At 45.0% G+C, this 11,726-nt stretch overlaps 5 protein-coding genes across 5 annotated transcripts; 2 read left to right on the top strand and 3 right to left on the bottom strand.

Annotated features, from left to right (window-relative positions):
* Positions 1-116: 116 nt before the first annotated feature.
* SJAG_01013 (nucleoporin Nup146) lies at positions 117-4,580 on the bottom strand. Its single transcript, XM_002172246.2, has 2 exons — positions 4,376-4,580; positions 117-4,326 (listed from the first exon to the last, which is right to left on the bottom strand). Exons 1-2 carry the CDS (start codon positions 4,463-4,465, stop codon positions 367-369), a joined length of 4,050 nt encoding a protein of 1,349 aa, XP_002172282.1. The 5' UTR covers positions 4,466-4,580; the 3' UTR covers positions 117-366.
* A 37-nt stretch (positions 4,581-4,617) lies between these two features.
* On the top strand, positions 4,618-5,941 carry SJAG_01014 (20S proteasome component beta 2). Its single transcript, XM_002172247.2, has 3 exons — positions 4,618-4,789; positions 4,861-5,006; positions 5,069-5,941. Exons 1-3 carry the CDS (start codon positions 4,731-4,733, stop codon positions 5,674-5,676), a joined length of 813 nt encoding a protein of 270 aa, XP_002172283.1. The 5' UTR covers positions 4,618-4,730; the 3' UTR covers positions 5,677-5,941.
* SJAG_01015 (U1 snRNP-associated protein Usp108) lies at positions 5,914-9,268 on the top strand. Its single transcript, XM_002172248.2, has one exon. The coding sequence runs from the start codon at positions 6,081-6,083 to the stop codon at positions 7,059-7,061; it is 981 nt and encodes a 326-aa protein (XP_002172284.1). The 5' UTR covers positions 5,914-6,080; the 3' UTR covers positions 7,062-9,268.
* Positions 6,159-9,029, bottom strand: SJAG_01016 (SWI/SNF and RSC complex subunit Arp42). Its single transcript, XM_002172249.2, has 2 exons — positions 8,574-9,029; positions 6,159-8,493 (listed from the first exon to the last, which is right to left on the bottom strand). Exons 1-2 carry the CDS (start codon positions 8,596-8,598, stop codon positions 7,250-7,252), a joined length of 1,269 nt encoding a protein of 422 aa, XP_002172285.1. The 5' UTR covers positions 8,599-9,029; the 3' UTR covers positions 6,159-7,249.
* On the bottom strand, positions 9,144-11,254 carry SJAG_01017 (endo-1,3-beta-glucanase Eng2; the record flags this gene model as incomplete). Its single annotated transcript, XM_002172250.1, has 2 exons — positions 9,144-10,656; positions 10,722-11,254. The coding sequence occupies 2 exons, from the start codon at positions 11,252-11,254 to the stop codon at positions 9,144-9,146; spliced, it is 2,046 nt and encodes a 681-aa protein (XP_002172286.1).
* Positions 11,255-11,726: the final 472 nt, after the last annotated feature.

Below are 11,726 nucleotides of genomic sequence, written 5' to 3'. Positions count from 1 at the left end.
TTGTAAAAAAAAGATTCATGTAAAAATTATGCATTATATGCATTCAAGAAATTGTTTTAATCAACCGAAACGTTGATTCGAGGCCGACAATTTTAGCCCACACTATCTCAAAATCACTCACACCAGGGCTCACATATTTCGCACGTTATCCAACACTAACCTACTTAACGAATATTAGCGTTCTCTAACGATGACATTAAAGCATACAGAAAGCTATAGAGGGAACAAAAATGAAAAGGCAAATTGAACACGCAGTCTCTACCTGCCTATTGAATTCGTAGAACAACAAGAGAAACATTCCCCAATCTCGAGGATCTTTGTAGTTCTGCTTCCATCAGCAGGAATGTTTGTCGGATGGTCGCTGGCTTATTCGAGGATGGGCTTTGATGATTCCACATCCATTTGGAAAAGCTTTTTGTGGACGTAGCGTCTGAAGTTACGTTGTCGCTTTATCTCTGCTGGAGATAACGCAGCAGGCGAAGATTCACCAACTTGAGAAATCATTGAGGGAGGCATCGAAAGGAAGCTTGATGATAGTACGGTCGACTGATCTGCCCGACAGGAGGGTAAAACCTTGCGTATACGTTTGAGCTGGTCTTCAACTAGATACAGTTCTTTTTCGCGTTGAGCAAGAAGAGCGGACAGACGACAATAAGCAACCATCAGAGAAGTGGTCGTGGGAGCACGACCATCAACAGGATGATGAACACGGACGGCAGCCATTTCCTTCTCTAAGTTTGCCAACTGCGTTTGAGTTTTTTCCATTTTTAAGCGAAGTGCCAATTGTTTCCGTAACGCTTCAGGTCCTAGTTGACGAATTTGAACCATGTGTTGGAAGGAAGGGTCCGAATGCGCTTTCGCTAATCGAGCCACTTGTACCTTTTTGGCGTTTATCCGAACAATTGAAGACTCAATAAATGCCATTTCCTTTTCGGCCTTGCTCTTTTCTATGCGGGATTCCTCGGCTTCTCCTACTAAGACCTCCAATTTTTCTTGTAATTTTTCGAGACCAGTCATGCTCGGTGGTTCATTGGCACTTGAAATGTAACTCTGTTGATCGGTCACATAAGCATGTAAAGTCTGTATATTCTTAGAAAGAACCTCCATTTCGGCATTCAGTTGATAGTACAAGTCTTCGAATGCAGAAGCCATTCCACTAGCGGACACACTCTTCTGCTTATCGGCATCTTGCAGTGAAAGCAGCGGCAGGAGTTCAACGGGTTTTCTCAATTTTGGTTTCGGTTTTGATTTAGATTTAACAGCAGGCAAGGAAATAATCTCCTGCAAAATTGTAGCCTGATTCTCAGCAGGCGATTCCACAGCTTCTTCATCTTCGGATGTTTCACTTTGTTCCTCAGATTCACTCGCTGAAGTGCTGTCTGCTTCTTCTTCAGGGAGCTCGTTTTCAGCCTTCTCCTCATCTTCATAAAGCTGTTCCGTATCTGAGGCTGCGCTCTCATCCTCGGAGTTCTCTGTGCTTCCAGATTCATCGGCTTTTTTGGCAAAAATATTCTCTGTTGCCTTTGCTCCAAAACTGAATACAGAGGAAGCAGCAGGCTTATTGACAGTAAGCTGATTAGATGCAGTCGCGGAACCGAACGAAAACGCGGACTTTTGCTCCGTTGTGACACTCGAAGATGAAGAAGCTGGTGCCGCTTGATTAGTAGTTGCTGCTGAAGGAAATGAAAACATTGGTTTGCTTCCTGCGGGTTCCGCGCCGGGTTTTGTGAAGTTGAACAAGGACTTTGAAGCCGCGACGCTTGGTTCATTTTTATTTTGAAAGGTAGACTGAAAAGCACTGGCACCGGCTGAGGCGAAAGGCGAAGTTTTTTCCTCGTTAAGTTTGAAAGAGAACAGAGGCTTCTCTTCCGACGCTTTTTCTGTAGTAGCTTTGGTAGAATTTTGCTTAGAAGAGACAGATTCACCCATCCCCTTAGTCTCGGTTTTGCTTTCCTCTTTTTCAAGACTTTCGCTAGTACCCGACTTTGTTTCTGTCTTCGCTGCAGTTCCAAAAACTTCAGTCTTATCAACCTTCACGGTATCTTCAGGTACTGATGCAGTCGATTGAATTTCCTCTTGTTTGTTTTCCACAGCATTAGCAAAAGGAGAAGAGAAAGTAAAAGCTGGTTTCGAATCACTGGATGCCGGCACGTTCGAAAATGCTGTGTTTCCCGTGGATGAAAGTAGACCAAGAGGGGCGCTGCTACTTGCTGCAGTCTTAGGAAACGTAGGTGCGGGTGAAGGGGACGCAGGAGGGCTCATATCATTTTGGGTTCCAAAAGCGGACGGTTTGGTACTGGAACCAAATCCAGCAAAGAAAGGACTGGAAGGGGGTACAAAGGAGCTGACGCCATTTTGGGCATTAGAAAAAGCGAGTGGTTTCTTACTAGAATCCGGAATAGAATGAAAAAACCCAGTAGGTTTTTCACTTTCCTTCGTATTTTTAGACTTGTCAAAAACAGACGTGAACGCCGTGTTCATGTTTTGAGCAAACTTATCCCCGTCAAAGGAGACCCCATTTCCTGTGATTGTAGGTTCTTTCTCATCGTTTGCCAGTATGTCCACCTTAGAAACTTCTTCAACATCACTTTCCACGTCTTCGTCTAACTCAACAACTTTTGTCTCAGGTGCGGGTTGCGCAAGTTTACTACTAAACACCGAACTCGTGGTCGTTGGGGCCGAAAAGAGGGACTGCGCTTCGTTGTCTTTAGGGATTTCAAAAGCCGTGGTCTTAGCTGCGAACATTCCAAACTTGGAGGCCGAGGAGGAAGCAAAAGGTTTTGTCTCCTTACTAAAAGATATATTAGTCAGCGGAGATTGAGTAAAAGAAGTTTGACCAAAAACGGCAGTTTGACCAAAGGTAGATGACTGAGCGAGAGGAGACGGTTGCATGAAGGAGGTTTTGGCTAAATTGGGCAAAGGAGACGCTGTAGAAGTTCCGAAAGCCGGTGCAGTGTTCACGGCGGAAAGCGAGCTGGCATTCGGTTTTACGCCAAAAGAAGCGAAGGAAAGATTGGCGGGCGAAGAAGAAAGCTCAAAAGCATTTGCTCCCGAAGGTGTAAATTCAACTGTCCGAGCCGGTTTCTCAACGCCGGACATTTCTTCATAACTGGAGCCATCCAGCACGGCATCTTTGTACAGCACCCGATAACCACTAAGCTGACATTCGTTGTTATAAACCCAGAGAATTGGCATAGAGGGCGAAGATTCCGGATCAGCGAGAGCACCCAATGGTCTTTCTATCCGATCTGTTGCAGAAAAATCGAAGCACATACCAATGGGAGAAGTGTCTGAGTCTGTTGTAGATGAGTAGGGTAGAGAAGCACGTTGAGTCTCATCGGTAATACTCAATGTTTGCCATTGCTCAGAGTCTTGAAAGTAAGCCATGACTCCTACATCCGCACTGCCAGTTCCAGCAACTACAATTAAACTCTTCAGTTTTGGTTTCCATGATTTTAAACTTCCAAAGAAATGATAGCTTCGTCTTGAAGTCATGCCAAAGGGAGGACACGGATCTTCGGCTAATCCATATTCAACCGCACCTGTTACAGAGGGCTTCACAATGTAAAGTTTGCTTTCGTGAACATTATCCTCAGAGGGATCTAAATTGAGAGTTGCAACAGGTGCGTAATAAACTGCAAATGTTCGATTATCAGACCAACAGATGCTTTCAACATACACATTATTCAGCGAGTCTGGCTTCATAAACTCGGCCTTTTTTGAACCCAAAGGTGTGTACTGATGAAGGGAGCCATCCATCAAACCAAGAACAATCTGTTTTCCACGGCGGGACCAGCAGGCCGCACTGACATTTGTTGCAATAGGTTCTGAAAGCTGCCACCCGTTAGCGTTCAACACGTAAAAACTACGATCATTCGTGACAATTCCAGTGAATTCGTTAAAATCCGGGTTGGGAAGTAAATGGGAAACATTTAAGCTAGAATCTTGCCAGAGAGGAGAAACATTTTTAGACATCAAGGCACTCGTACTATATACAGAAACGCCAGAGTTTTTGTCGGCAACAACAACATAATCACCCGAAGCAGAGTATCCAACATGAGTGAGAGAAGCGTTGGGAATGTCTACTTTGACCACATCCGAAATGTCGTTCACTTCGATTTTCTCTGAATTACGTTCTGCGTTCGACAGAAACGATTGAAGAGAAACACATGGACCGAGAACGAGCCCAGAAGGACCGCCAGCAACAAAAAGTTTTTTGGTTCCATTCACTGCGAACAAAACGGCTGTCTCGGTAATTTTGTCACCCACAGCTCCAGAAAAAAGCGACACAGTTGTGCCCAATTGCAATCCTGTGAATAAAATTTGCTATTATTTCGTAAGTATTTGCTGTATTAGATAGTATGGTCTCACTTACGTCTGTTTCATGCTCCTCTAGCTCAATTTCTGTGTTTCGAGCACCATTCGCTGGCTCCGAGAGCGCCGAAAAAGGATTTTGAAAATCCATTACGTATACAAGAATTTATGAAAGCAAAAACGCTGATTAAAAGGACAAAATCAAACGTTTTTACCTAAAGCTGTCAATAGAAGGACAGTGGAAGCTAGAGGCTACGCGCTCTGACACCCTGGCATTTGGTGGTAGACAAATGTGGGGTGTGGGATACCCCCACATCCCACATGAGCATCTCAGTAAGCAGTAGGTAGTACTGTAGGAGAAACGCTACACGAACCTACGACTCGTTTGGAGGGGAAAATCGTTGAAAATCATCGAAATGACAAAAGATAGCGCTCTGAACATTCAAAGAGGCTTCAACTTTGACAATTTTCAAAGGTATGTCTTTTTTCCGGAGTTTTATAGACGCATTTCGTGACTTTATATGAACAACTTTACTAATCTTCCAGAAATGCCGCGTTAGAAAATCGCGGAGTCCCTATGCCAAAGGCGACCTCGACGGGTACTACTATTGTTGGTTTGATTGCAAAAGACTGCCTTGTTCTGGGCGCCGATACGCGTGCTACCGCTGGTCCTACCATTGCTGACAAAAACTGTAAGTGACATGGAAATGCATTGGCTATGTGTATGTCGTTGTGGAGATGCTGACACATAAAGGTGAAAAATTACATTACATCTCGCCTAATATCTGGTGCGCTGGTGCTGGTACGGCCGCTGATACTGAATTTGTTACGGCCTTAACCTCTTCCAATGTTGAATTGCATTCTATGTATGTCAACCGCAAGCCTCGTGTTATTACGGCTCTTACCCTCTTGAAACAACATCTCTTCCGCTATCAAGGTCACATTGGTGCCTACTTGGTACTCGGCGGTTATGACTGTCAAGGTCCTCACTTGTTTACAATCGCTGCCCACGGTTCCAGTGATAAGCTTCCATACGTTGCTTTGGGATCCGGTAGTCTTGCAGCCATTTCTGTGCTCGAGACAAAGTACCGGCCCGACATGGAGCGCAAGGAAGCTATGGAGCTTGTCCGTGAGGCCATTGAAGCTGGTATCTTCAATGACTTGGGTTCTGGTTCCAACTGTGATCTTGTTGTCATTGATGAAGAAAAGACCACACCTTACCGTGGTTACACGAAGCCAAACCCTCGCTTGCAAAAGAAACAAAACTACAAGTTTGCTCGTGGTACCACGGCCATTCTCAAAGAAGAAATGCACAAGTTTGTCACTGTGCACGAGCTTGACGAAATGCAAGTTGATGCTTAATACAGTTTATGAAATGCGTCTGATGACATGAAGAACAACATTCCCGTAGAACCTGCTTTGCCGGACGATTTCTTGTATACTGGCCTTCGTATATACGACCAACGGAAGCGAGTTAGTTGCGGAGCTTAATTGCGATAAAGCTCGTCGATCATCTCGTTTAGATAACTTTAATTGTGCTCCTAAAACGATGTGTGCTGTTCTCGTAGAAAAATTAAATGAAAATAGGAATTAAGTAATCCACAAGTTGCCTCCGTGATTTGACAAACTTTCGGCTTGCGTCTCTCTCTATCCATCGCATATTTTGTCTGGATGTGTAATCTACGTTGCAACTCGCTAAACGTAAAATGCAAACCGCAGCCAGCAAAACACGGCAAGTAAGAACTCGCACGCGTTAATTACTGAAAATGGCTGCAAATCAGGCACCTACGAAGTATCAGCATGCATTAGACGTGAAAGATGTTTATAGCTTAAGCTCAGAAAAATTGGTGGTCCGTATATTACTAAGTGCAGATCAAGCCCGAGTTTGGCAGTCTAAAACAGTGTCGATTGAAGGTTTAGAGACGACACTGCATTTACAACCTTTTCCTACGACCCATGTAATACTGCAAGTGAGTGGTGATGTTGACCAGTTGGCTCAAGGTCTTGTAGAAATTGTGAAAGGCATTGACAAAACTCAAAATTCTCAGTCGTTATGTATCTCGTTGGCTATTTCGACCATATTACTAGGGTCTACAACCTTTTACAGTCAAAATTTTGTTCCAAAATCGCACAGTGCTGCCCCAAACGTGAGCATAAAACGCAGCGTATCCTATTTGCCTCGTTCTACCGAAAGGGCGCTTACGGTCTGTGGTCCTGCTGAAGAGTTCAGCAAGTCGCTTGAACAAATTCTTAAACTGTTACAAGAAAGAACTGCTGCGCTTGAAACTTCGCGGGTTGTTCCTTATGTACCGGAACCCGTATATGGTTTGTATGGCTCTCCAGCGACATTCCAATCGATTCCCGCGTCCAGTACTTTATTAACACCCAATAATCCGTACGGTATCGCTCCTGCTTCACTCATATCAGCAACTGCAAATCCCGATCCCCTTGGAGCGAGCCAGGTTATTCAACATCCTGGCCCATCTATCCCACCAAATACCGTCAGTCAACGTGTCATCACGCAGCAATTCAGCGTACCAAAGGCTCTTGCGCAATCCGTTCTTTCTCGTTCACCGACAAAGTTGCAAGAAGTGGCCCAAGATTGCAATACACAAATTGAGCTTCCGCAGGCAGACGCACAAAACGATGAACAGATTCTCTTGATATCCGGTTCAGCCGAAGCTGTTCAAATGACCCTCGTCTCGCTTTACGCTCTTTTTGATTCCCAAAACCAACCACAGCAGTAAGTGGTTTTATTAGAAAACGACTCGTATACTCAGGCTACCGTTTCCGTTTAAGATGAATGGAGCTAAGCTAAAAAGAAAATGTACAAACGTAACGTTCATTGATGCATTACCAGATTTGAAATTCAGGGACTAATCATGTGGGGCGTGTGTGTTTTTTTTGTTTTTGTTTTTGCAAGTGTGTCCTGACTCTACTTGCAGCGTTTTTCAATGAATAATGCCCTATCAACTCCAATTTCTTCATACTCCTGTTTTGTAATCCACAAGTGTTGGAAGGTATTAAGGCTTGCAAGGATGGAACCTCCGAGCCATGTAGCATTTTTACGTTCAGTTGCAGAGCCATTCGCCAGAACGGTTACCCGGCTTCCTGGAGCCATTCGCTGGAGCTCAGTCTGTAAACGTTCGGCCAAACCAGGAATGAGAGATGTGCCTCCAGTAATGATGATGTTATTGAGCAGTGTTGACCGTATATCGTTGTCGCATGTGAGTATGCTTTGATGAACCAATTGCGGCAATCCCATGGCACCCTGAGGTACACTTGTTGCAGGCGTTTCCCCAAATGCAAGCGAAGGATTGAAAAGGATCTCCGCTATACGAAATCTTTCGCCGCCAAACTTCCAGCTAATACCATCCGGGAACTCAAACGGCTTTGGTGTCCGTACAGAAGCACTTCTCTCATTGAATGGGGATTCTAGCATCTGAAGTACACTTTCCTTCCACTCTTCAATTACTCGGTTCTTTTCCAACTCCTCGTACGAGGCAGTCAATCCCTCGACAGGATTATACATAACAGATGCCATTCCTTCATTACCGTCCACATTTGTTGCTTTTCGAGCGACACGGTAATGCGGATGAATGGGAATGTGCAGGTTTTCGAGCATGCGCTCAATGTTCGCGTTTAAAAAGTCACCAGCCAAATTCTGTTTCATCAGGCCTTTACGGACTGCTAGTCCATCAACGACCGGCGTAACACTCACATACTTGGAGCCCAAATTAACAACAAGTGCCGTAGCCCGATTATTGGCGAACGCAGCACACACAGCTTGTTTGCTGAGAAAGAATGCCGGAACTTTGAATTGTTCAAAAGCAGTTTCCATAGTTTGTTGCCGCACATTCCGAGGGTTCCAGCTAGGTTCTGTCACCATCATTGCGTATTCGGAAGCATCAACTCCTAGCTTATCGTTTAACCCACGCTTCCAAATATTTAATGTAGAGTTCCAATCTTGGACGACACCATCACTCAACCCACTGAGAATCTCCATATGAGGAATTGGGGCGTGAAGTTCGAGCTGGTCAATAACGAAGCTTGATTCACCAGTAGTTTTGTTTTTTTTTACACCGTATTTAGACGGAAGAACAACGGTAGGAGCATCATCACCGGCATAACCAAACCGGGCCCAGCAAGACCCTTGATCAATGACAAGAGCCGGAACGTCTGCGTTTATGTGTTAGAATTCTGTTATTGTTGTTGGTGATAATATTCCCGAAAAGTGGAAAGCTCCTTTAGTGACATACCTATATTACTGGATGTCTGGGACATTGTTAGGCGAGTTTTAACGCGGTTTTACCAGAACAATAAATCTTTTTCGTGTTCCTTAGGGTCCTCCTACCTTTTCGTCGCAGTGCTTACTACTGTAACACCAAGAGCACTTTCGGTGTAGTACTTTGGGAAGAGAGGACAAAAAGTGTTTCAAGGCCAATCTGCAGTGAAGCAAGACAAGAAGGCCATATTTGTAGCAATGAGACATAAGGACATAGAATAAGTATGTGTGTGTTTTTTTTTTGTCCGATGAATCGACTTCTCGTATTGGGAATAAACAAATCTCCTCACAACGGTTCTTTTCCTTGGAACAGATCCCTCAGATTTCCTCGTCTCTATCTCTAGCTCTTGATTCCATAGTTTTTATTACATTGTATTAGTATTAGCGTAGAAAAGACACAGCAACGAAAACCGAAGGTGCTGCCAATCCAACGATTTTCCTTGTTAATGCCTGTATTAGAAAGAAAACACCGCGTTTAGGCGCAACTTCGAGTACAAATTGGGCATGTGCCGGTTGTTAGCGCACAAGCATACATATATAGCTCTTACGAACTTGAGCCTCCCATGCCTGCTGCTAACGTCAAGTACCACGTCTTCGTAGCACCATCATCCAAGTCCGCATCCGTAAAGTCCGAAGACGTGAACTCGTTGTACGCAGCAGTGGGATTGTAGATGGCATAGTTGGCCCACAGAATACCCTTCCAGCCATTGGAAAATGTATTAATGATGGATGCCAATTTGCTGTTCCATTCATGATTGACATAGCTGGGAATACGGTAATATCCACTGATGGGCAAGATAGGAATCATATGGATGCCATGAATGCAGTAGGTTTCCGCAGAAAAGTAGGTAGCATAGTCAACTTTGTTCATGAATGTGATGCCGGTCACACAGTTGGGCCGCAAGTTCTCCGGTTGAACAGAGGTTGTCTCCGTCATGTAAACGTACTCGTTAAAGCTACGCTTCAAGACAGCAAGCATAAGGTCAGCCCGGCGACGCAAAACTTCGTCTCCCTTAACCATAGCCCAAAGCTTCATTGCATAGGCAAAGTTTACGTCTTCCGAGGTCGACTCCTCGTCCTTGCCATCACCACTTTCAAACAGTCCCTTTGCCCATGAATGACCAACGAACCAGTCAAAGCTCCGGAAAGCAGGAAAGTGGCTGTCCTCCTCACTGGGGTTGGCAGCATCCCGAAGCATGGCATTAACGTACCGAACATTCTCCGTCGCAATCCAGGAAGGGTCTAACAGACCGATGACCGCCGCTGTGTAGATGTGGTATCCCCAGTGAAAATGGTGGTCATTGTAGTATGTGTTACCATAATCGGTCAATGGATCTGTAAAGCCGGCCGTGCTGATCAAGCCTTTGTACGTTGTGTCATACACAAGCGGGTACTTTTGAACATTGTCAGCAAAGCGTTGGAAGGCTTCCTTCAGCTTAGCCAGTCCCGTAGATGTAAGGCTTGAATCATTCAGCACTTTGGCAGCAACAAGACAGACTTGAGCATACTTGGCTAAAATCTTGCCGGAAGCATACATACTGTCAAGGTTCGAAGCATTGACAACATCATATGTTATGTCGCTTTCACAGGCTGTACGTATTGCTGTCAATGCAGCACTAGAGTATCCCGAACTTCCGCCGTTCCAGGGTTGAGGCAGAAAGCCAACGGAGTAAGGCAGATCCGATTCAACCATGTGCCAACTGTCTGCTGCATAAGCAAACATGACACCCATAACAGTGCTAGCCAAGCCCAGGTATGTCCGACACGACTGTGTCTCGCCGGCAAACGAAGCAACGTGATGTGGCAATGCAAACATCAAGGCAGCCCTGTCTGTTCTTCCCTTCGTCTCAAAGTGAAAGTAATAGTCAGCACTTGTTTCGGAGGCTGTCGCAGAGAGCTGAATGTTAGTTACATATTTACCCGCGTAGCCATCGTAAGCAGAGACATCGCTTGAATTGGCAGTGGGCAACTTGCAGATTTGGACGAGTCCATTGAATGTTCCGCTGGCCTGAAGTCTGGTGTTTTCAGGCAGGGTAAGCTCAAAATTGTCGTTCCCGCTTGGAAAGCGTAGATTACCCACACCTTACTGTCTTCCAGAGTAACAACGTATTTATGACCATACGCGTAGCTTTCCTTTGTGTATGTACGAACCATAACTGAGGAATTGAAGACAGGCGTCAGGTTTGAGTACACTGCACTCACGAAACCCATGCCACTGACCAGCGGAAGCACAATCTTGCCTCCATTGCTGTTCGATGTCGGCGTAAGCGTAACTTCTACAGAGAAGTGTCGGCTGTTTGCCAAGGAGAGAGTGTTTCCACTGTCGAATTCCACGGCCGAGACACCCAGCGAGTAGATGCCCAATGGGTTAATGAAGTAGTGATACGGATTGGCACCGTCAGGGCCAAAAGCGCGTTGGTTTTCGTCAATATGACTGATCATAAGCCCGTGGTACGTGTCATCTTGCCAGGTGAAAGAGTACGGATGTGTCCAGGAAGGATTCTTACGCGTACCCAAGAACAAGTTTCCGTAGAACTTGTTTGTCTGGATAGGATACGAAGCGCTGGTCAAGGAAGACAACGGAGCCAAAGGATGCTCCTTTCGAGCATACACGCTGTTTACTTCTCCCGTGTAGATAGGCACCAGAACATCCATTTTTGGCGAAACAATAGGTTATAAGTGGATGATATGGAATGCAGAAGGTTATAGAGGTATTAGCAGATGGAGATTCTGTATGAATATGCAAAGATTAAGGCACAGGCAGCACCAATTGTACGTAGGTTGGACACAAACGCGATGTGCTAACACAGAGTTCAAGGCACGCGCGTCCTATTTATGCCGCTGGGATTTACGTCATAGGGAATCATTTAAGGTCAATAACGTGCACTCGAGTTAGTTAGGGGATAGTGATTGGTGCGACGCTATAAAAAAGTTTAAATTTTACGAGTTGAGAAACGAAGAATTTTTACATGAAAAATGCATCTTAGATTTCGGCAAAATAAACTGTCACGCTTTATGCGCTACTCAACTTTTGTATCGGACTTGCACGTTCTTTCAGCCATTTTTTCACATGCATGTATGCCGCAGTCCCGAATGACGACATACCCGACTTTAATGCAAAACGCGT

The sequence above is a fragment of the Schizosaccharomyces japonicus genome, assembly GCF_000149845.2.
Source record: "Schizosaccharomyces japonicus yFS275 unplaced genomic scaffold supercont5.1, whole genome shotgun sequence".
Classification (NCBI taxonomy): Eukaryota; Fungi; Ascomycota; class Schizosaccharomycetes; order Schizosaccharomycetales; family Schizosaccharomycetaceae; genus Schizosaccharomyces; species Schizosaccharomyces japonicus.
The sequence above is the reverse complement of the archived record's forward strand: the minus strand, read 5'-3'. Positions and strand labels throughout refer to the sequence as shown.